Source organism: Ambystoma mexicanum, chromosome 5q, assembly GCF_040938575.1.
Source record: "Ambystoma mexicanum isolate Mex_15411 chromosome 5q, UKY_AmexF1_1, whole genome shotgun sequence".
NCBI classification, from domain to species: domain Eukaryota; kingdom Metazoa; phylum Chordata; class Amphibia; order Caudata; family Ambystomatidae; genus Ambystoma; species Ambystoma mexicanum.
In genome coordinates, this window is record NC_090933.1 from 1257230035 (window position 1) to 1257254108 (window position 24074).

Below are 24074 nucleotides of genomic sequence, written 5' to 3' on the forward strand. Positions count from 1 at the left end.
TGGCATGCAAGTAATTATTAATGCCTCCTGTGTCAAACCAGAAGGAGGACTCGGACCAGAGGACATGCTTAACTGAAGTTTTTATTTAAATTAAAAGAGAAAGGCTTAATTGACCCTACTGCTAAAAGGAAGTTCCCCTCCTAACCAAACCAAATAAAAAGGTGCTCGTCTGTAGTCCAAAGTAAAAACAGTGCTCCGTCTACACTTAACCTATTTCTATAACGTTTTTGCTATTTGGTAAGGCCAATATAGTGGAGGAGTACCATGCCCTCTACTACTTCACAAAGGTATCTCCATCTGTCCCAGGAATCCCCCCCTGGGTCTGGATCCAATGGTTAGAAGTAAACAAGTTCCACTCACAGAATTCCACTCTCAGTCTATCAAAAGTTCCTCAAAATTCTCAAGTTCCTGAAAAAATGAAAAAATCTCCATACTTCTTTAGGTGGAGGGATATTTCCCTGCTCCCTTTCCACCAACTTGGTGTGTCTCTCCACACTTTGACCAACTTTTAGCTGTTTCTATGCTCACGTAATATATGATTTTCACTCTTCTCTACTTATTGTGCCCCTTGGTCCCCTGACCAATATCTCACTTAATTCTTGAGGGTTCCCATGACCCCTCTCTAAATCTGATTTTTTTTGGGCCCCTCTGACCCTTCTGGAGATATATGCTGCTCTGGTTTGAGGTCACTTTTCCTCTTCTTATCCCTAGTCTCCATGTGACCATTGGATGAGGCTAGGGATTATAATTTTTAACACGCTTAATACTGAAGAGGTTTTCAAGCACAGACCCAGCATTCGAACCGGTGTTGCTCTGCGTCGTCTTGCTTCCAAGATGAGCGCATTGCCACTGAGCTATACTACCTGCGATCCCTCTTCCCATTTTTGCTCACTTCTCCTCCCTCAGACCTAGACAACCCATGAACCTGCTGTGTGGCGGTGCTTGCTCCAGTGAGGGCGAGTCTAAGCGATAGCAGCATTCTCCACGGCTTGCTGCTCTTCGCTTCTGGATACTGGGGTGGAAGGGGTGTCTGTTTGCGGGCTCTGGGCTCACCACTTCCTGTAGGTGTTTGAGACTCCCGTTCCTGTTCACTCCACACGGCCTCTGCCTCTCTGGCCTTGCACAGCATCTACCTCTTTCCAAACTGCAGTCAGCTCTGCTGGTCAACGCGACTGTTCCCCTTGCTGACGTTCTCACATCAGAGACTGGCCTCTGTGTTTGCTTTCTCCTCCAATCAAGAGTTTTTTTCCCTTTATTCTTGCTCTGGTATTCAGAAGGGTCATATTGTTCACCACAGGTTGTCAGGCATGTGGAAGGTAAAGCTTGAGCCAAAAATATAGATTGGTCAGAATTACCTTGAAATAATCAGATATATCGTCAGTATTTCTTACTCCCATGTAGGCAGATAATACTGTGTGTATAGTGAGTTCCCTATGAGAATGGGAGTGTTTGTCCCCCTAAAGGGGAGTCTCTTCCAGCGAGGTCCAGCTTTCGCAAACCCCTAGGGAGGGTTTTGCAGAGTGGGCTCACCTCCCCAGCCGCAATAGGGGGTGGCTCCCCTACCCAAAAAGGGACAAAGCCTCCAGATTCATCACATACCACTCCCATTAACTGCGAGGGCCCCCCTTCTTGAGGAAACCAGCTAAGGAAATCTACATTCCCTTGTTCTTTTCCTTTCCGATGTTCCAAAGAAACAAAAAGGTTCTAGATCCAAAAATCACCTCATAATCCGAGCATTAGAATCCTTCCTGAGACTCATCCAGTTTAATGGCGAATGGTCAGTCACTAGTCACAACTTCGTCCCCGTCAAATAGTAGCGAAGATGGACAACTGCCCACTTGATAGCTAGGGCTTTCAGCTAGACTGTGGCATATGCCAATTGACAAGGAAACAATTTCCTGCTGGTATACAGGAAGGGATGTTCAAATCTGCAATGTTCATTTTATTTATTGGACATTTATAAGGCGCTTATACAACAAGAGTTTTTCAAAGTGCCATGTTCCTGGGAAAGCACTACCCCCAAGCCAACTTTGGAGGCATTGGGTTTCAATACAAATTCCCGGTTGAAGTTGGGCGTCTTCAACACAGGTTCCTGACAAAGTAGTTGTTTCAGGCCTGCAATACTACTCTTATCTGCCTTATCCCAGGTAAATTAAATTCCCAACTGCAAAAACTTATGGTGGCTGGCGTATAGAAGTTGGGGCTAAACCGATGTAATAACCGTTCAGTCCAAGGAAGGCTCAGAGGTCTTGTTTGGTCTTGGGGACCGGTGTTAACTGGACTACTTTGACCTTCTTGGGGTTAACACAAATGCCCGATTTACGCAGATTTACGTGAAGGCAAGTGATCTTCTCGCGATGGTGAATATGTTAAGAATTGTCGAAGTACCTTGTCCATTAATCTCTGAACTGTCGCAGGGGCCCTGTGTAACCCAAAGGGTTGGACTTTAAACTGGAAGAATCCCTGTGGTGTGGAAAATGCCGTTTTCCGATGGATTTAACAAAAGGATACTGGGAGAGAAAAAGAAAAAAAATACACAAAAAGGATACTGGCAAGTTTCCCTAAATCCAATATGATACCTATCAGGCTTGTCCTAATCCTTCTATAACTATCCCATGCCCCGGATCAAAGCTAGAGATCGAGATAAGCTTTCGAAAATCAATGCAGAATCTCCAGCTCCCATCGGTTTTGGCCACCAAAACTATGGGGCAGGAGGGTACCACCGACTCTTGAGGGTACAATTAGGTTTACCTTAACCATGACTAAGGGCTCTTCCTCAGATTATCTTTCCCCAAGCCTCAGGAATCCTACAGGGTTTTAAAATGTGCAGTTTGTTAGAGGAGTGTGCATAAAATGGAAACAATTTCATACCCTACAGAGTTCTTCTGACAAGCTTTCCAGAAACTGTTTCAAAAGATCATATAGGTGTTCCTGTTGAGAAAGTACGATTTGTAGGGATTAACTGAACCTCTCGTTCGTGGTCTGTTAAGAGTGGCCATGGTAATAGTAGAATTCTTTAAGGGGTCTATCTTCCATTCCATTCCATTAAAAGATTAATATGGACATTTGAGATTTTTACATTGGTCTGGCTGAAAAAGACTACATAATTTAGGGGGCTTTCTTTCTATGATCTTTTAAGTCCCAAAGCATTTTCAGGGTAGGAAGACCAAATCAGAGTATCCTATAGAAAAGGACGCTGGCTACAACCAGTTTGTTGCAGAGAGATTTTTGATGATCTTGTGGTCTAGTTAGAGGTTTCACAATTTCTCGGACCATGGCCATATGGGTCTAAAGCGTCTTGGAGATGGGTAACGTAGCCTCTTGAGCAGGTCTAAGACATCTTGTGGTTCCCTCCCATATAATAGTTCGAAGGGGCAATAACCCAAGTATGCCCGAGGTGTTTTCCCAATGGCAAAAAGAGCTCAGGGAATCATTACATCTCAATTACAGCCAGATGCCTATACTAACGTATCGAGGATCCTCTTGAGAAATTAAATCTCTTCACAAACCCTCATCTGAAGAAGGTATATCAAGATTCACAGGGTCTTAATCTGCACAAACTCCTTTACTTCTTGCATGATCTTGGACATAAAGGTGGCGTCTTGAGCTGCAAGGATCTCCTTAGGGAACCCTGCCCGGGAAAGAAAATGAAGTGCTTTAGTATTTGTCGTCTGGTGTTATTCCTTAGTTGAACGCTTCCGGGTAGCTTAATCAACTGTTACTCAAATAAAGGTATTCCCATCTTGTATGTTTCTGGTGGTTCAACAATGTCCATAGCTATGCAGGAGAATGTAATCTCAATGATAGGGAGGGGCTGTAAGTGGGTACTAGAGTATTTGCAGTTCTTGGCATATTTCACATGCTGCAAATTGTTTTACATCCAGGTACACTACGGACCAATAAAATCTCAGAACTACCGGGTTGTCCCTATCCCCCATTGAGCTGCCATAAGACGAGAATGGGCCAACTCCAATACTACTCACAGATGACTTTGGGAATTAATTGCAGAGTTTTGGGGAAGCCGTCTTTCAATATCTCCTTGATATGACAAACCCAATGTCAGGCCTGACTAAGTACACAATTCCAAGTCAGTACATTCCGAACTATCAGATATAAAACTGGAAAACTGACTTAAATACTGTAGTTTGGCAAGACAAACATGCTGAATGCAGTGGACTCTGGGAAATGAAGTAAACTACCATATTTCAAAGCAAGCAGAAGTGAAAACAAAACTCTAGGCATGCAAGGAAAAGTGAGCAAAGCTAGTGTGGATTTAAGGGACTGGCCACCCTATGAAACAAAGTGATGATCTATAGTGCAAAGGTGAACTCTGGCATATCCTCGGAGGTGAGATTAATCACATGCTAGGTTACAACTTACCAAGCTATCCCAAGAAAAATGGCAAAGAATGTCCAGAGCCTGGCAAACAATACAGATTTCTAACCCAGCAGTTCTAGATCTCGACTGTGCCCTGTGGTGCATTTAACAGCTCTGTACTCCACATGCCGCACTCCCCCGCCCCCCTCCAAAGAGCTTGGCCTGGATCACTCACTCCACCCCAATTGGTGAGCCAAGAGAAACTTTTAGAATGTTGTTGATTCAGTGGCCACCATAACCTGTAGGCGCTTTGCTCATGGACATCCCTCGGCCGTCAAAGGCCCAGAGTGAACTATCAGTAGCATGGTTTATCAATGCGAGATCAGTACAAGTTCCAGAAGGGAAGGCCTGTGACTGAGAATCAATGGCTTCCTTTATCATTAAATGGTCTGTGGCTTGCTTCTGCTATGGAGCAGACAGCCTGAATCCTTGGCAGCATAACATTGATTTTATTTAGTTCTTATGGAGACCCAAAAGGATCTCTCTCCAAACAGACCACATTCCTCTTGAACCCTACCAGAAACTTGTCCCAGCAATGTACCTATACCTCCCGCAAGATTAGCCTACCCTGCACCTCTTGCTGGCACTTAAAGGCACACTTCATGTGATCACTCGGTCCTCTAATCTGAAACCTTGCATGGTCCTTCGCCTGTCGCCCTTGTACTCTTAATTCCGGTTGGCGCCTTGAAGAGGCGTTCCTACGAGTTGGCACTCTGTAAAACTAAGTAAATAAAATAAGACCACTACATAGGGTGACCAACCATTTGGCTCCAGGTTGCTGGAGCACCAGGTTTCCAGTTCTGGAGTACCTTGGTCACGATGAGATCCATCTAGTAGTGGCATATTTGCTTTAAAGTAGAACATAATTGAGCTATCACACTCGTCCCCTAGTATACCAATGACGTGAAAGGGCGGAGAGAGGCACGTGCTCAGAGTATGCCCCGACATGTACATTTTTGACTTGATGCCGAGGTACTGTTTAAAATACAAGTAACAATGAAATGGGACAGAAAACGGACACATTTTGTTAAGTGACCTTTCATGACATTACAGCTAATTTGATGAGGTCTTGGAAAGGTCCTCTTGCCCAGTGCCTATGGACCAATGGTAATAAATTTACGTCACTTACATCAATTGACTAGTAAGCAGTGTTTCTTCCATTGACTTGCCAGTGATGTTTTGTAAAGATAAGCCAGCATTCACAGCTACCTTCAAGCATACATAGAGAAACAAACTGATTGAGAGGCCTCCGAGTGCATCAATCATGCTTGCCTTGCCAGCATGCACACTTCTCCCTTTACCTTTTCCCCTCATGCATCACATGATCAAGCACTGTGCCTCAATGAAATGTATTATATTCCATCAGGGAAGCGCCCATGGTTGGATTTAATAAACAAGAGCCGTAATAAGGATGCGGACACAGCTGAGGAGTAATGGACTTCACTTTATTTTGTGTACCTCGCTCTGTACACCCTTCCTTCACACGTGACACATCCTTCAGTTTCAGAACAGCAATAAGACAGACAGGGGGCAGACATAAAAACAGGACACTACATCTTCCCCTTACATAGATCACCACATGGCACATTATTCCATTTCCTCAATCCACCTTGATGGTTTCCTAATCACTCTTTGACCGACTGCGAGGGACAATCACTTGGATGTCTCCACCACTGCAACCATCATCCGCATCTACGTCTGCATCCATATAGTCAGAGCAGCTCCCTTGTGAGCTCAGTCTGCTGGCTCTTCACGATCAGGAGTTCATTCTGCAAGTTTCCTTAAGAACAATGAGTTTCTGGTGATGGAACGACCAGAACCTTCAGCCGATACCATGGACCCTTGAACTGCTGTCAGTCAATGCACTGGGATCAAATGCAGACACATACTTCTGCCCCTGAAGTTGGCGTACTAAAGACGTGGACACAGAGCTGAGGAGTACTGGACTACTTTATTTCATGTACCTCACTCTGTACCTTATGCCCCTCCTTCACACACGACATATCCTCACGTTTGGGAACAGGGATAACACAGACAGGGGGCAGACCTAAAAACAGGACACTACAAAATGCACACAAACATACAGCAGAAAAAGTACACTTCAGTTCTGCCATTAATATACAAGCAGACTCCACTCCTGCGCACTCCTTCAAAAAGGTGCTTTATAGAGAAATTCCACCATCTGTACACTCGGGATCATGCATCACTGTGCCAGGCATGCATGCCCAAGGTGCAAGAACAACCCCCTCCAGTCCCGCTCCTCGATTGAATAGGCTCAACCTAAGCACATGCAAGGTAGGCAGTCTCCCTCACTGTCCCCACTCACCCATCTTCTTGGTGATTCCCTCGATGAGTTGGGCCACAAGCTGATGCCCGCTGGCTATCAGTGCCTTCTCCTGTGCCAGCTGCTCCAGGTTGCCATTGATGGACGTCTCCATCTTCTTCTGGCTGTTCTGCAATTGCTCCTGCTGGGACTGGAGACCTTCTTGGGTGCTCACCACCTTCTCCAGTGACTCGGCGGTCAGCTCCCGGAGCTCTTCCTGCCCCTCCTGTAAGGCACAAAGGAATTCCGTCAGTAATTTAGGAGGTTTAATTCAAGGAAAACCATCTTGACCTAGCAGTATGTTCCACCCATCACAAGCATACAGTGGTAGAGTACAATATTTAATGCAATTGATCACAAACCTAAAATCACAAGTTGCCAGTCTCTCAAGATGTAATCACAGTTGAATAGCCAGGTACATGACCCGAGCAGCAAATAAGGGGGGGATGACTCCAAGTTTATTTAGAACCCTACCCTTGCAGCAGGAGGGCAGCCAAATGCTGCTCCATTGCAAATAAAGGGTAACATTCCATGGTGTGTGCAGCCAACAGGAAAGATGTGGAATCTTTTCAACAGGTACCTTCAGCAGCTTCATGGCCTCCAGTTGGTTCATAGCTGTGGAGACCAGCGTGTTGACGGTGTGCTCCGTCCGACGTCTGAAGTGTAGCTGCCGGGCGGCATAGCACACGGCACGGGCACGGTTACTCACGATGTGGTAGGCGTTCCAGGTATCGGAGTCCATCTCTCCAGTACATTCGGCCAGGGTCTGTTAATAGAAAGAGTAAGACAGATTTCAAATAGGAGAGGGCATTAAAGAAGTGGGATGGTCTTGATCACCCAACTGAGGGAGGGAAAAAAAGAAAAAGCCTAGATAAGCAGGCAAGACTGTCAGAGCTCTCAGAATCTCAGAATACCTTCCAATGAACCATTAACCTGGAAATACCACTAAGTATTGCAGCACTTAAAAGCGGGATGACTCAGTCTTCAAGCTCTAAACAACGGCCAAATTGTAATGCCGTCTACTTTGTACAGAAACCCAGCAATGCCTTAGAAACCAAGGGGCAACTTCTGGTCTGCTGGTGCAGTGCAAGATCAGATCTGAAAAAGATTGCCCATTGCTGCAACCATGCATGGTCTAGCACAAACTAGAGTACTTTTGTCTTGAACATGTACTTGGGCGTAGCAAACATTCATTAACTTTACATTGCACAGCTCCCCCTTCTGGATATAGCTCACAAAAAATCCTCGATGGAGGGAGAAAAAGGTGATCTTCTCAGAATTTCCAAGATAAGGTCCTTTTTGGAATATTAGAGTAGTTCAGCTTATCTCACTGGCGTACAAGAGACCAAGTTTATGGAGATGTCAGAAAGCCTCCCTCACGGATCGAAATGTTTCATCCCCAGCATAGCATTCTGGAGAAGAGAAACACCATCCATGGCACAATATTTGCTTGCGGGGACTGAAAGGCATCTTAGTTGGTATTTTAAGTTGGTTTTGGTCCGGAGGGATTGTTCTTGAGGAGCAACTGTGAACCTCCAAGTGTATTATGGAAAAAGAAGTCGTACAAGCTCTCTCATAAATCACACCACCTTGAATTTCACCAATTCATGCGTGGGTGTGGGCCTAGATGCAGGAAACACCCTTCCCCCTCTCAAGGGATCCGGTATCTAGATGGCCAGGTAGGGAATACCCGCAATCTACAAGGAAGCAATGGTGCTTTTGCACTGGGTAGGACATGTCCTACGGCTAAAAGCAGACTTCCTAGGAAACATATCCATGTTGGTCTTGTGTCAGGCATTATAGTAGAATTTTAATTCTGTTCATAGAAAAGTATTGCGAGTAAAACATGGAACGGGGGAAGACGGTAAATCACTAAAAACATCAAGCAAACAACCGCACCAACCTACCGACGCCACACACCTACCGACCCCGCCATCCACACTTCAGGTCACAGACAGAACTCTTAATCCTACTTGGTTGTTGGTCAACATCACCTGGACTCACAGGTCACTTTAAATAGGCTCGTCTAGTGCTTCCAATTTGCACACATCAAACCTTTAGATTTTGTCCATCACTCATCCCTCCACCTCCACCTCCACTAATTCCAACCGTTCAGTTTATCTTGCAAGATATAGCATCAAGAGGCTCTCAAAAAGGCAGAAGCGGCAGGATCCAGTGGTCTTCCACTACTGAAAAAAGGGTATGTGGAAGTAAAGCCCTAATCAGGAATGCGCACAACTGGGATTATGTGAAAGGAAGTTAAGAAGTGGTTGAGCTGCTGTCGTGTAGGTGGTAAGGTGATCTACCACTATCACCCTAAAGTAAATCAAAATGTTGTGGATTACCATCTACACAGGCTGCGCTTGGTAACCATCTGAAAACCACTGAATGTGGAGAGTTTGAACAGAATGGATGGGGAAGTAGTCACAAATATATTCAGCTGGTTTATTAATTCAAAGAACAAGGTTGTACATTCACAGGTAAAGTATCTCGCATTCAATGTGTTGAATAAATCAAAACTTAAAGTAAACGTCTGTGTGTACACCGTTGTGTTTATACAATTGTAAAAGAAAGTGTTTATACTTAAGACTCAGTATATTTCCATGTAATGTCAAAACACATTATTTGAAACAGGCTATCTGCCAGGTAGCAATAATCAACTTGTATACAATTGCGAAAAAGTGCTTTGTACTAAAGAAATGCCATAATCGCATGCAAGTCCTGCCATGTAATGCCAAATGATACCAAGTATTTTATACTAAAGAAATGCCAAGTATTTTATACTAAAGAAATGCCAAATGCCAACACGTGTTTCAACCAAAAAGGCCGTCCTCAGGGCATACAAATACATTTGCCGTTTGAACTAATATATAGTTATTGAACCTTGGCTTGATTGTGATTCTAATTCTTGATTGTGCTTTTGATAGTTGGGGAATTAGTAATTCCTACATGCTTGGCTGGACAGGTCTGTAAGCAGTCTTGCAATCAAGTCGTAGTTGTTGCTCGACTGGTGTGCCGCTAATGCAGTACAAATAAAGTATAACGCATGTTTTTAGCGTGCTTTCCCTTTAATACCGGCCGTGATCGGTGTATGCTCCAAATGTTAGTGTGCACAATGGCGGGTTGTTTCTCCAATACTGAATTTGAATTAATAAACCAGCTGAATATATTTGTGACTACTTCCCCATTCATTCTGTTCAAACTCTCCACATTCAGTGGTTTTCAGATGGCTACCAAGCACAGCCTGTGTAGATGGTAATCCACAACATTTTGTCTTCCACTACTGTTTGTGTACCATTATATATTTAAGATAGTCTTGGGAGGATCGTTTAGGGGCATCGCGCTTGCTTTGGAAGCAAGAAGATGCGGTGCAACACAGGTTCGATCGCCAGGTCCGCACTTGGAAACCCCAGGGTATCAAGCGCGTTATAAACAATTACAATATTGAGAGTGTGTTCCATGAGGAAGCGCAACAAAGAGCGAAGGTGCAGCCACCCAAAGAGTCTGCAGTACTGGGAACATTTAGGAGTGAAATCAAGGGCCAGAATACAGTAAGAGGAAGGTGTAGTCATTGGTCTTGCAAGAAGGAAGGGTGCTAGCCATTAAAAAAAAAAAATCTGAAGCGCAGTGTGCACTCGGATGCTTACCCTCCTGAGTAGTCTAGCAGCTGTAGTCTGCATGCACCATAGGTGGCAAAGATGATCCATAAATATGTCCTGTTTCAATTAACAGGATGCAGGAGCCCCGAGTAATACCACAAATACTCCTTGTGGGAAACAAGTTATTGGAAGATTGTGTGCAGCACAATGTGGTGTATAACACTATTCATGTCCATACTTATCTGAGGAACCGACGTAAAGCTGGCATCCACATAGACAAATTCTATTCTGCACAGTTGTAGGGCAAGGTCCCAACGAAGAGCAACAGTTGTGTAAACTTTCATGTGCTCGAGTGGCTGTGCAAACGGGCACTGCATCACTAAGCCAGTCAGCACCAGTCAGTGGAAAGAAGTGACAGACTATATACTGCTCAACCTCCCAATTACTATTCTTCTGCAGTTTTAAATCACCAGCATGATGACTCATTCCTTTCCATTCCATGCCAGATGCCAAAAGAGCACAAAGAGCACACATTTCGCATTTGCTAGACACAAGGCACACTGTAGCCCAACTGAAATTCATGGTACTGGAGGTTGTACATAAACCTAACAGAGGAGGAGACCTAGCCAAGAAACTGAATCAGAGGGCACTCTACTGGATCGAAAAGCTAGATAGTGTGACCCCACATGGCATGAAGGAAGACTTACTTAGAAGCCTTCCTCTAAATTGGCTGCAATGAACTGTCATCATGGAAGCAGGAACTAGAAAGTGAGCATGTCCACCACCATTAATCATCTACCTGCAGAAGTCTTTCTAGTTTATGGATATACTTTAAAAGCAGCACACATGCGTGAGAGACATTAACTGGAACTGTGGACATCACATGCAAGTTGATTCATCCAGTATTAAACAATGGGTAGCACCCAGTTTGATAGCAAGCAAAGGACAGCGCCTATTTATGTATCTAGATTTCCAGGACTAAACATTGGATAAATCCGAGCAGATCTCCATCTCCATTTGGGTTCATCTTAATGAGTGCACCTCTTGAAGGGGAAGGCTACCATCTAGGAGATTATATTGATCTTTGGATCCATCTGGGATCCTAGGTGCTTAATCTATACTTCCTGTGATGAGGACTCGTGATTAACACATGCAATTTATTGTGATCATCATTAGTAATGGGTAATGTCCATTTGGCTATTTACTAATGGATTGCACTAACCTTTGCACCAAAATACAAGCACTTACCATTGGATGAATTCTAGCAGACCTCCGTTTGGCTATATCCCAGTGAAAACCTCATTTTAGCGAGAAGGATGCCATCTATGTATTTTAAAGGACTATATGTAGATTAAAGGATCCCATGTTTTTAGTACAGAATAGTGGCGATAGAGTGGAATAGTGTTCTCCAATATCTTTAGAAACTACGTTTAGAGTTAATACACTGTGCCATGCGCACATAAATTACTATTGATCAGGCATGACAGCTGGAGCGGGGATTGACACTCCCAACTTCATACGTTTATATGAAGTCATCATGCACAGAAGTTGCAGGGAGGCTGCACAAATAAGCAGGCATTTTCATTTTGGCCGAGTGTCACAGCGTGCGAATGAAGCAGCACAGCAGTTTGATTGCAGGCGAGCTGAACCATCCATTTTGTGAAGGAATATGGGGTAATTAGACTTTAAAAGCAGTTCTTTTCACTTCTTACATACACAAGATCAACATATCCCGAGACGGTTTGCTTCTCTGTGGTGATGGAGTGCTAAAGTTAACAGACTGCCCCATAGGCGCATTGATAAGGTAAGCCTCAGCACATGAGACATCCTTGTTGTTAACTGTCTAACAGTTTAACATAGTAAATTGATGAATTCGGATTACAGCGACCGGGATTTAATAGTCCTGGGATAAACACCGTCTTTAAATATCTATTTCATATAGGTTGCAAGAATCTTGGCTAGATCTGCAGAGCTTCACCTATTCTAGACCACCACAAGGACCTTGAGCCTAATGAGATGTGAAGCGAAGATAGGATCTGCCATGATTGTAAAAAAAAATTGATTAGCAGATGCTGTAAACTGTATGTTACCAATGGCGAAAAGTTACACCAAGATAAGGGACTCGCTATACAGTAATTGCTACAGGTCAAGTACATAGAAAATATAGAAAAGCCCAGAAGAGCTGTCCCTATTCCTGCAGAAGCCTCGACAGTCTAGTTGACAGGTACGAGTATTCCCAGTTAATACGTATGACCTTAGATCATACAGTTAAGGCACAGCTAATTCTAGTGATTATTAATCTCAACAGGCTGAAAACCAGGTCCTACGACTAGAAGATATCAACTTTTGACTGACACCAGGTGAATGATAAGAGGGTGGCCATGATAAGAGTGTCTAAATAAGTACATGTAACCTTGTGAAAGTTTTAGAACTAAAAGAGTATTCTCCATTTGAGTTTATAGATTATTGTAAGATTAACGTATGAAAGACAGTGCAAGTTCTTGCTCCTGAAGAAGAGACGGACATCCCAAAACGTGTAGAGCATATTTGTTTAAAAAAGAAAATATCCGAATGTGTACTGTACAGAATTTCATGTAATTATTTGTGAATATGTATTCATTATATATTTAATAGAGGAACAAAACCTTTTTAGTGACCGAATTTCCTTTACATGAACATTGACTCAATTGTACTTGGTGTACAGGGGAATGCGAGAGTTCCACGGACAGTGGACACTGGTTTGTTTACTCCCCTCTTTGCTTCGTCAATACTGGGCGTTCTAAGAGATCAGGATTACCTCCTCTTCGTTTTGGCAATGGTGGTTACTCTGCGTGTTTACAGCTGCCGCCTCCTTCCTTGGGCAATAATGCTTACAGCCTGTGTCAAATATTACTCCTTCTGTACTTCGAAAGTGATAGTTCTGAACTTTCTTGCTTTGCTTTCAATTAGCATGTGCACTGCGCCAACATTTCTTTTCATCATTAGTTCAGAATTGAAAAGTTAAGTATGAGGCTAGCGGTTCACAACGGAGAGCCCCGGGGTGACCTCTGCAAAGCAAATTCTCTGGTTTCTCATTACACGCCCGCCTATCCCGCTGATGCAACTTCTGCTGTTCTCTCCACACTTGGAGCGTTCGTCTGCTCCGGTTGCCGCTGGATGCCTTGCACCTTCTCTGCCAGGATTTCTTCTTCCCGTCGTGTCTTGGAGCTCGTTAGCCACCAGAGACCGTCATGGTGTGTGGAGAGCTCCTCTCCCCACACGGCAGCCTGAAACCACGGTACTTCCCGCTGTGACCTCTGCAGTACAGACTTCCGCAGCTCACAACCCTCTCAGCACCATTAAGCGCCAACAGGCACAGTGGTGGTCCCAGCATACTCGTCATGCTGTATACACGACCACAGGAAACTCCTTCCACTACTACTGCTACCTTCTCTCTCTAGCATCTGCACCCAAGGGAGATTTAAATAATCCTAATTCCCTCTCAAATGTAGATTAAGGACACTAGGCTGCATTGCAGATCTGTGCCTCCAGGCTCCTCGTCCCAGTACCTATGCGATTATGGGACTTGAAGACCCCAACATCTTTGTTAGTTATTTAGTTTTAGTAACCTCACCGTCATTAAAATATATCTCTCAATAAGGGATCCGACGACAGATACTGGTTTCTGGTTTCCACAGTTTAAACCAGAGAAGATCAGACTTCTCAAAAAGAGGGGTATTAATGTCCCCTCTTTTGCGCCCTACATTGACCAGAATGGCGTTCCCTTACCAATAGCTTGGGCACCTATTGGATAGGGGTTCCGATTCTTACAACAAGCCAGTAGATATTCCGGCATCTCATCCTTCAGAAACTAGGAGTACTGCGGTCTCTCCTAGCAGAACCCTCCTATTCCCTTGGGGGCCTTCTGCTCCCAGGTGATCCACCCGGTTAAGGGTCAGGATCAAGAAGCCTCTGCCTTCCACTGGCCTCCTGGGAGGAGGATTGAGACAGGGACTCTGAGGATCTCACAGGATTCATCACATAACACATCAGAACGGCTGCTTGGGAGAATGCAAGATGCCATACAATCTATTTATGATGTAAAACTGGGATATTTCATTTTTGGAACAATGCAGATGCCTGCCCATTCTACTTTTCGGACAGAAGGGTCAACCAAAGGATAAGGGCAAAAGGTTGGATTCCTGGGTACTTCGATATCATTGTGTGCTGCTAGATTATCGATTTAAGATATTTGGAGCCCACCCATACAAGGTCATCTAATCCCCTCTGTCATTATTCCCTTTTCTAGCCAACTCCCATTCTCAACTGGTACAGATTCAGTCTCAAATGGCCATCTACTGCAAGGCAATGTCGCGCAGGACTACGCCCATCTCTGCAATGGCATCAGGGCTAAACCAAAACTCGATGGCTGGAAATTTTTGAATAAATCCTAACCACGGGCTCAGGTCTGGCCAACCCTCCAGACTATTGTTTTTCAGGCTGCCAAGCTATTACATAAGGGGAAAGACCATGTGCAAACCAGGCTTGGTCCCACCACAAAAAGGGGCAGTCACATCCCTTCTGCACGAGACCAAAAGCATCCCCATACATGTTATCGGCCTTGTTGGTACAGGCCCAGTCTCTAATTGCTATTTACTGCAAGGAACTGCCTCACAGGACTGCTCCTTTCTCTACAATAGTGTCGTCACCATGCCTTTGCAGTAAATACAATATATTCCCACGGAATACTGGATACTAACCAGCGGATGGCTGCAGTGCCCAAGAAGGATATACAACCCGAGGCTTCCGAACAGAGAGTTGGGAATAAACTGTATGGCATGTCTCCAATATCCAGACTGTATGTGGCACTGCAGGACAGCGTCACCCTGCCACATCTGAAGGTGCAGCTGAAATGGGGGCAAGGACATGAAGGAGGTGTGAGGGGGAAGACATGGGCCAAAATATGTTCATGAGTTAGTGAGCGGTCTAGGAATGTCCGATTCTAACGAATACAATTCAGCATACTACACAGTTTATATAGGACCTCTATAGGACCTCTCAAAGGCTTCATATGATAAACCCGGAGAACTCCCAAGCATGTGACCAGTGTCGGGGGTGACTCGGCTGGGTTTTGGCACATGGTTTTGGGGTGTCCAACAATGCAGGATTTATAACATACTGCGATTATGAAAATCAACGACCTACTAGGGGGACAATATGAAAGTACACCTAAGATTGATTTGTTTGGGGGTTTTGCCAGGAGGAAAAGTGAGCTGGCATAGGAGGGAGTTACCTGCCTTCTTACTACTGCTGGCAAGGCAGAGACTGGCTATTTCCTGGAAATCAGCTAAAGGCCCCTTACTGAGCCAAATGTTCAAAGATGAGTGGTGGCAGGGAGCAGGAGAGGATAATTAGTTGGAACTTGAATGGGGCGCCCTGCTTCATGCATTACAAACCTCACCCAAAGGCCTACTGCCCTGAAAACGTTCATGCACATTGCAAGGATGCACAAACAGCCACCAAAGACGGTTGCCACAACAGATTGGACTCTTGAAATATATCCAGCGGCCTGGGTCTCCACAATGTCTGATAACTGAAAATATATGCTGCGATCCATGTTCAAGTTGGAGAGGAGCGGGAGAAGGCAGGTGAAGAGCTTTGGGCTGTTTGGCCTAGTTTACTGTTCTTATGTTGTCTTCAATACCAATAAACCGAACATTAAAAACCCCACTATATGGCATGTCTCCACTTAGCATTATTAGACAACAAAACTGGTGGTGCGGGGACGGGAGGGGGGCGGGGGGGGGGGGGGGGGTGTTCAGGGGACAAGGCTGGCATTCATCAATGTGTACTTCCATTCATAAGTAATGCAAGTCAAAATGCCATAAGCCAAACTGTAATTGGGACGAATACACGCTTGTAGCCTGGATAGAGAGTAACACTTTATTGAAGTTGTCCGAGCACCTGAAAAAGTTGACGGCAGACACAATTCACATGTTTCAATCACACACACACACAGGTCCTCGTTTGGGCCACCAAAGTACGGGCTCCAGAAGGCATCTCAACAAATATCCAGGAGAGAGTGAGGGTGAAGAAGTGAAAGTGACAAGAGCCAGTGTGTGATAAAGGGAGACTATGCTCAATGGCTACTGCAGTGTGACCGCATAGGGAAAATATTGTTGACCATCAGTGGGGCATTAACTAACGAAATCGAATTCAAGCTTTGGACCAAGAAACTCATCCATTCATTCTGTGGTCCTTCAACCAGGAAGCCACCATTTACGAGAAGACCAGAACGTGACCAGCACAGCACCAAGGGTCTGAGATTTCATCAGAGGGACCCTCAGAAGGCGAAAGTGGGCTCCAGTCAATGGAGCTGGGTGAAATGGTGCCACAGGAGCGCGCAGGTAGTGCAGCCTAGAGTGGATCTCCATCGCCAAGTTCAGCAGGCAAAGGCTGGTAGACCTAGGTGGGCTGAGGCCCTTAGAAAAAGGCTTCTTAGGATACTGCAAACTGTTAACATTGGGTAAAGCACAGACCGAAAGGGGGTTGTGAATGCAACCAGACTGGGAACTGGAACTTGATTGGACTTTCCCCAAATAAAACCTGGGAACCCATGCTGGCCGAAGATCCTCTCCAACCAAACCTGAAAACTGGCCACACCCAATATAGGATCCTGCTCTGCACATATTGGGATGTACACAAGCTAAAGACCATCTCAATCTGATGTAGGATGACAGATGCGGCCGATGGATTGAGCCACATGCACGGCTATCCGGCACGCTACAATACTGCAACAAAAAAGATCTGATTAGACACCCAAAAAACAGCAGTCAATCACAAGTAATACAGAAATCTGCTTCAAGAGAAATTGACATCTGGAGCCTTTTTCCACAGACAAAACCTATTGAAACATGCAAGATCATGGACTAAAAAGAACTTAATGTAACAGAGAAGATTGCATTAATCATCGCAAATACAATAACCACTTCCTAATCAATGGTGGCTGATGGAAAAGGTCAGCTTGTGGCGCTGAAAAGATCAGCTCACAGGATACCACCCGGGGGCATTCCTGGAAATGTGAGAGTATGTATATGTACTGTGCCGAACCACCACTGCAGTCGTTTCATTTCATACCCTTGTCTGCAAAGTGGCGCATTGTGCTCCTACTCGGGTGAGCAATCTGCTGGAAGAGGGACGACCAATATGCCTCCAAACACTAACGTAGCAATATTCTGGCCTCTTCACTTCAGGTTTGATATATAGAATAATATTGTGTAGCAATAATGAGACGTGCAAGACACTTTGAAAGGGGAACGGTTGAGTGTTTCAATTAAGCAAGTCATTGTGAACATGGTGCCCACATTTACTGTCTTTGCATTTTATTGTTACACTAAAGTGAACAAATCATTTTTCAATAAAACGTATTGGTACATCCATCTCCCCCGTCCCATCTTGGCACCAATCGGGCCAGGGTGTACTTTATTTTATTGTTAATAGCACAAAAGAAGCGGGGCGCTCTACAAAACGTGGATGCCAGCTGAGGGCATGACTTTCCTGGACAACAACTACTTTTGGCGGAGGGGTGGACACCACGTGGATTTAGTGATGCAGGAGCCACGTTTTCAGCGTTTTGCAGAAATGGAGGATGGTGGGAGCATTCCGGGCCGGCAGCTGGATCACGTTCCAGAGTGTTGGGTCATGGCAGGAGAAGGACAGCGGGTCTTCTCTTTGTGGGCTAGAAAAGACTCCATCCTTTTGGTGGATTTGCTATGGGAGGAGAAGGAGCCTCCAGAGGCGTGGAGTTCAGCTGCTGGGTGTGTTGGCGCACCATGCAAGACTGCAAGCACTTTTGAAAAGGACCCTGGCGGGAGGGGCATCCATTGAAGCTTGCGCATGGAGGGGGCAATGCAGGTGAATCTGAACACCTGTAATGACGCACACCTGTGGAATGGTAGGGGACAGATGCGTGGTTGGTAGCACAATAAACAGGATGTCCTTGCGCCCCCCGCCCCCCATGAATGAGCAAGGTCATGAGAGCCTGAGCCTCCATGCGGAAGACATGTTGAGGGAGTGGGGGGGGGGGCGATGAAGCGTTCGATTATGCAGAGTGTGGTGATCTGTAGCCAGACAGCTTGGGCTTTCTTAGTCATGCGCTTTTGGACAGAGGCTGCTGTGAACAATGCAGCCTAGGGATTTGGCTGAGCAATAGCTGCAGGGAAAATCCATCCCAGCTGCATATCATTAAGCCACTTGGCAGAAGGTGGACCGATTAGGACAAAAATGTGTTCCCTGATGTGCCATTTATAGGTTAATGACTGGGGAGAGGACGGAGCCTTTGGGGACCCCCACATGTGACGGAGTCATTTGGATCAGAACAGACCCATCTCTAGGGCTTGGTGTCTACGAGATAGATAAGAAGCCATCCACGTTACGTTGTCATCAAAAGAAGCCACTCCGCTCAGGTAGGAGGCCGATAAGCAGGATGGTAAGCTGTGTTGAATGCAGCTGAGAAGTCAGAAGAGGCATGAGTCACCCTTGTCGATTAATTGGAATGCCACATCCCTCCCAACTGGATGGTGGAAGTGTGTGCTGAATTTGGGGTGGAAGCTTGACTCTTGGAGTGATTCGATTTTTGACAATAGTTGGGTCACAACAAATTTCTATATGCCCCCCCCCCCTTCCTGATGAACCGGAACATTGTGATGAGGTGGAGTGTGGACTTCTTTAACAGGGGCCATATCAGACCAGTGTTGAGTTGGGTTGCCATATTGGGCTATTTCCCACACAATTTGGCTGCTCAAAAGCCACAGGAATGTGTGGGCTGGGGATTTATTTGGCTACTCGGCAGTGTTTTGAAAATACAATGTATAATATATATTATAGTGTGGCGGTCGCTGCACTATAGTTAAGTATCAAGACACATAGGAAACCGAAAAATGAATTGCTAATAAGTTGACTCATGACTGATTTGCATGCCCCCCCACACCCACTCTAGACTGGAAATCTGGGGGAAGATCCATAAATAAAAAAATGAATAAAAGCTGTTTCTGCCTAGTCCCCATTTATTTTCGCATAGAGAAAAAGTCCAAATCTTGCTCCAGGGCACAGCCACAACCGCTGGACAGAATTGGACCAGGTACGAAGCAACTTGGGCACGAAGCATTGACTCGATTTCCAGGGGGTGGAGGAGTTCTGGGGCTATCCCGTCCAGTAGTTAAAATATTTGCTGTAGAAGGGGAGCACTTGTACCCCCTTCTACCAAAATTATAGCTATAGCTCCCATGGCGATTAGCAGCAGCGACAGGTTTTTCAGAAATGAAAAAGCTGAAATTATTTCCACAATATTCTATTGCTAATACCTTTTCACTTGTTGGATGAAATTCTCAAAACAAAAAGGTTTGTGAAGGAGCCTCCCCTCTCCACTCCCCCAAACTGTAAGGTTTGTGTGGTATCCTGGTAGGACTGTGATGAATGGCTGAGTGTGTGCAAGGGCCTCCTAGAATGTTTAAGTGGAGCTTGGAGTGTGGGGGGCCTGAGGATTCTAGAGAGGGACGGTTGGGACTCGGAGATGGACTGGGCACCAGGGCAGAGGCTCATCACCTACTCTCCTACGAGGGGGGGGTCTGGGCACCAGTTCAGCGCTCAAACCTTTTCCCAGGTTATCCGGCGGGTAACCACGGTTATGATAGAAAACTAGATCAGGAATGAAAGCGCATCAGATTACAAGGAGCGTTGGGGTGGGGGGTAGGAGAGGGCTACAGAGGGGGGGCGGGAATAGCATGGCAGGAGGAGGGGGGCATTTGGGAGGGTAGGGTTTAGTTTTGAGCTTTGCATGCTTTGATGGACAACCATGGTCATTTGTGCACGTCCACAGATACTATCTGTAGTACATTAATACCCATGGTTATGGGGAAAATGTTTATAAAATAAATAAAAGCAAGTTTAAAAAAATGAGATTAAGACCAAAAATAAAAAAGTGTGTAGTTTTACAGCTACAGTGAGGTGGGTGTTAATGGGTGTAGCCAAATGCTATGGATTACTTTAAGGAGCCGAATGGTGCAATATGGGAAGTGGCCGAAGCTAGTGCGACCGGAAGAAATCTAAATGGGCCACGGCTGTTAGTCGTGGCCAAAGGTCCTGGGAGAAGGCCATGGCTAGTGAAAGGTGGTAGCGTTTTAAAAAGATACAGTGGGCATGGCCAAAGGCCCTAGTTATTGGGCCCGAAAGACATGTATAGTAGCCACAGCCAATTGTCATGGCCACCTAGTGGATCCAAAAGAAAGCTATTGGGGGAACATGTACAGTGGACATGGCCTAAGGCCATGGCAAGTGGCCCGTTAAAAAAAAAATTAAAAAAAAATAAAATCTATGGCATAACAAAACCCTTGAAATTCACTGAAAATATCTTAGTTAACGTTAAGTTAAGTTGCGCCGATTTAACAAAACCCTTGAAATTCAGCGGATGTGGGAAGTGTGAGAAACCCGAGGGCTTTCTCTGATGTAACCCCCGGGAATCTTGATCCAGGTGGCCAGGGAAGGGCCATCGCTCTCAGATCCCAACACTGGGGGCGGAGGATCACCTGGGTGAGGGATTCTTGGGGAGCGTTGGAGAAGACCTCAGGTGAGACATGGTATTTTCCAGAAGTGGAAAGAACAAATAATATAGCGGAAGTCTTTATGGGATATTCTATTGCCCAATCTTGTAAACCTGTGAAAACATCAAAACCCTATACGGAAAAGAAAGCACCAAACAAATGGAGAAATATTCAAATCAAAAAGAAACATCCCTTCTAAAACTCATATCAATCCATCCTCCTTTTCCTCAGCCTTTCAAAGTTGTTGTGAAACTCACTTTCATTCATTATCATTCTTGCCTAAAGAGAGGGAGCAAAGGCTAAAAGAGAAATGCCATTTTCCCATTCCTCTAAAAGGTTTTTATAAACACAAACACTCCACAAAACTATCCTCCCCCTTTTTCAACAATCACAGATCCACCATCTCGAATATCCTTAGGGGATACTACAACTCCCATCTTCCCTATGACAGTCCCAATAACGGGATGAGGAAGAAGACCAAAGCTGTGAAGATGACCTATGGCAATGTTCCATTGCTCTGTCCCTCGAACGGGGCCAGGCGAAGTCCGGCACTTGGCTACGATCACAAACACCTGAATCCAATAGAGAACCGTACTAAGTATAAAAGGTGGAACCCAGACTCACAAACGGAGCACGGAAAGCCAGGAAGGCAAGGGCAAGTTGAAGGAGAGCAGGCTAGATGGCAAGCAGCTGAGCAGAGGCTATTGAGAATCAGGCTTGAGAGAACCGGATGCTGAGACGCTACAAGGCTGCAGACTGAAGCAGGAGAAAACGGTGAGGAAGCCGTTTCTCCAAGAAGCCGAAAGGTTCAAAAGGAAGCCGAGAAGCCTTCTAATCTCTCCGAACTGTGTGCCAAGAGATTGCTCGTTTCCCTGGGACAGCGAGGCTGCCCAGGAAGGTCTGAGGAGCAGGTGGTAGAGACCCTAACCCTCGAATTAAAGAATCGCAAAGGATGCATTGAAAAAAGTAAAACCAGTGAGTTCAAGGTGATGAGACCGGTTTGTAAAGACGCAAATGATTACCAAGTTGCAAGCAAGAGTACGCACACATAAGAAGCGAGACTCGAAAGAAAGCTTCGATTGTTATGAACTGTAATGAAACAAAGTAACAAATTGGTCCTGTGGAATCCTGCATTATTGAAAGTTTCTGTGAAACGTGAAAGTTAAACAAAGTAACGCTGAAGTGAAAAGTTGAGTAAAATCAATGGAAGTGAAAGCCAACGGGAAAGGCTAAGAGAGAATACTGAATGAAACAGGATCCCGAGAGGGATCGGATGAAATGGAACCGAATGATGAATGAATTGACAAGCAAGTGGAACTTGTCGCGGTGCTAGAAAGCATGCTTGAGGAAAACATACATATACGGAATAAAACAACCAGAATGCAACAGTGTCGGAGTGGTCAGGCATAGGAATGAGTAAATCTTTGCCGCATTAGAAATTCTTTGATATAATTCGCATGATGAAAGCAGGAAAATTGGGGCAGTGAGCCCCGTATATCAAGATGATTAAATGTAGTAATGTGAAATACTAAAGAAGGTAAAAGTAACGAGGGTCTAAGCTCCAGTAAGGAAAAGTCTGAAACACACAGGAACATTGTTAAAACAGACGTGCGTTATGCTAGAGACCATCATCAGGCGAGAGAAGCCTGAGAGAAGTACATGAACTGTGCCGAATAAAAAAATTGAACTATTTTTTTAAATCATATTTTATTTTTTAACTGTTTGGAAAGAACTTTCCAGAGTGATCTGAACTTGGGGAAGGGAGTGGAGATGAAGCTCCAAGGTTATATTTTGAGACACTTATGTTTTTTCCAATACCCTACACATTGTTAATTTAGAGAGTGAGGTCAAGCATAGGTTTGACACAGACAGATTCTTTACTTTTGACACAGACTTTTGAACTATCCTTTCTTCTTTATTTTAATGGTCGAGACTGCTCCATTTATAATAGGGCAAGTTAAGCATTCTTCAAAACTCATTTTTATTAAAAAAAAAAGGTTTTGGAAACGTGTATCCTTGTGTCTATCCATCTGAAAGCACCATGCCTTTCTCACAGAAGTCATGACCAGCTTAACTCGGTTTGTTTCCGTTGCAAAGCCCATGAGCACATCCATATTGATTCACAATGGCATGCAAAATGGCATTATGGGGGACAGAGCATTATGGGGGGGGGGACATAGTTCACGTAGACTCCAGGTTGCAATTGTTTGTGAAGCTGCCTCTCACCAGTGCTTGAAGAGTGTGTACGGTTTTGTTGGTGGGTCTGTGGTGGCTTAGTGCGTTTAGGGACATTTAGTGCACCTTAGCTGAGTTGTGTGTTGAGATGTGTAGTTGATTAAGGCGCCGAGGTACAATTATTTTTAACATGGTTGTTGGTACTATGTCTTTCCCCAATCAGTGCTGACTTACAGTGCATGGACACGCCATGCAAGCATGGGAATTTGGCTTAAGTGCACACAAGACAGCAACATAGAAAAGAAAAAGCATTTTGCTTCCATTTGTTTCTGCGAGGATCCCACCGGGAGCCAAGGACTAGAAGGGAGATGGAGCACAGCTGTCACGAACCAGAGGCTACTGAGCAGAGGAGAGCGAATTACCAGGAAGCCAAGGACCAACAGGGTGACAAGACAAGCATTTTGCAAGGTACTAGGGTGGCCAGATGACTCCATGCCATGAGGGACACCCTATTCCACGCCTGAGCTTGGCTTTTAACTTCATTTTACTTCATTCAACTGAAGTGACTTTAGCCAGATGATTTTCTGCCAACTGCATTGTGTATGGAGTTTAAGGTACAGGTATTGGCTTATCCAATGTATTGAATTGGTTTTGCTTCACTGTTGCCAATAATACATAAAATGGGTATTAGGAAAATAGTGACGTGTCACCTGCCACAGCTGGATCTAAGGCCTGAACGAAAATGCCCCTTACCTAATGGCACCGTTTAGAGCCCTATGCAGTACTAATTTAATGTCAATCACAATCTCCAAGCTCAGATTGCACTTATGAAACACTCTCTAAAAGGCTATTGTGTGAAAATATATGTGTCCATTAACTGAAATAGAAGATGGATGTAGAATGAGCACTCCGAATAGTCTTTCTAAATCGAACTATCCTGCCCCACGATGCAGATCAGTGCGGCAGGTCCAGAAGCGGGACGACCTGGGCGTCCCAGGAACCAGGTAAATCTTTTATTTGGGC

The 24074-nt window shown here is 44.9% G+C and overlaps 1 protein-coding gene across 2 annotated transcripts in view; it reads right to left on the minus strand.

Moving 5' to 3' along the window:
• The window catches only part of LOC138497992 (protein brambleberry-like), a 297213-nt gene that overhangs the window by 156986 nt on the left and 116153 nt on the right, over nucleotides 1-24074 (minus strand). For both annotated transcript variants that reach the window (XM_069621767.1, XM_069621768.1), the window contains exons 4-5: nucleotides 7281-7466; nucleotides 6704-6926 (exon numbers count right to left, since the gene is read on the minus strand). In XM_069621767.1, coding sequence (XP_069477868.1) covers nucleotides 6704-6926; nucleotides 7281-7466 — 409 coding nt within the window. The remainder of the gene's footprint in view (nucleotides 1-6703; nucleotides 6927-7280; nucleotides 7467-24074) is intronic.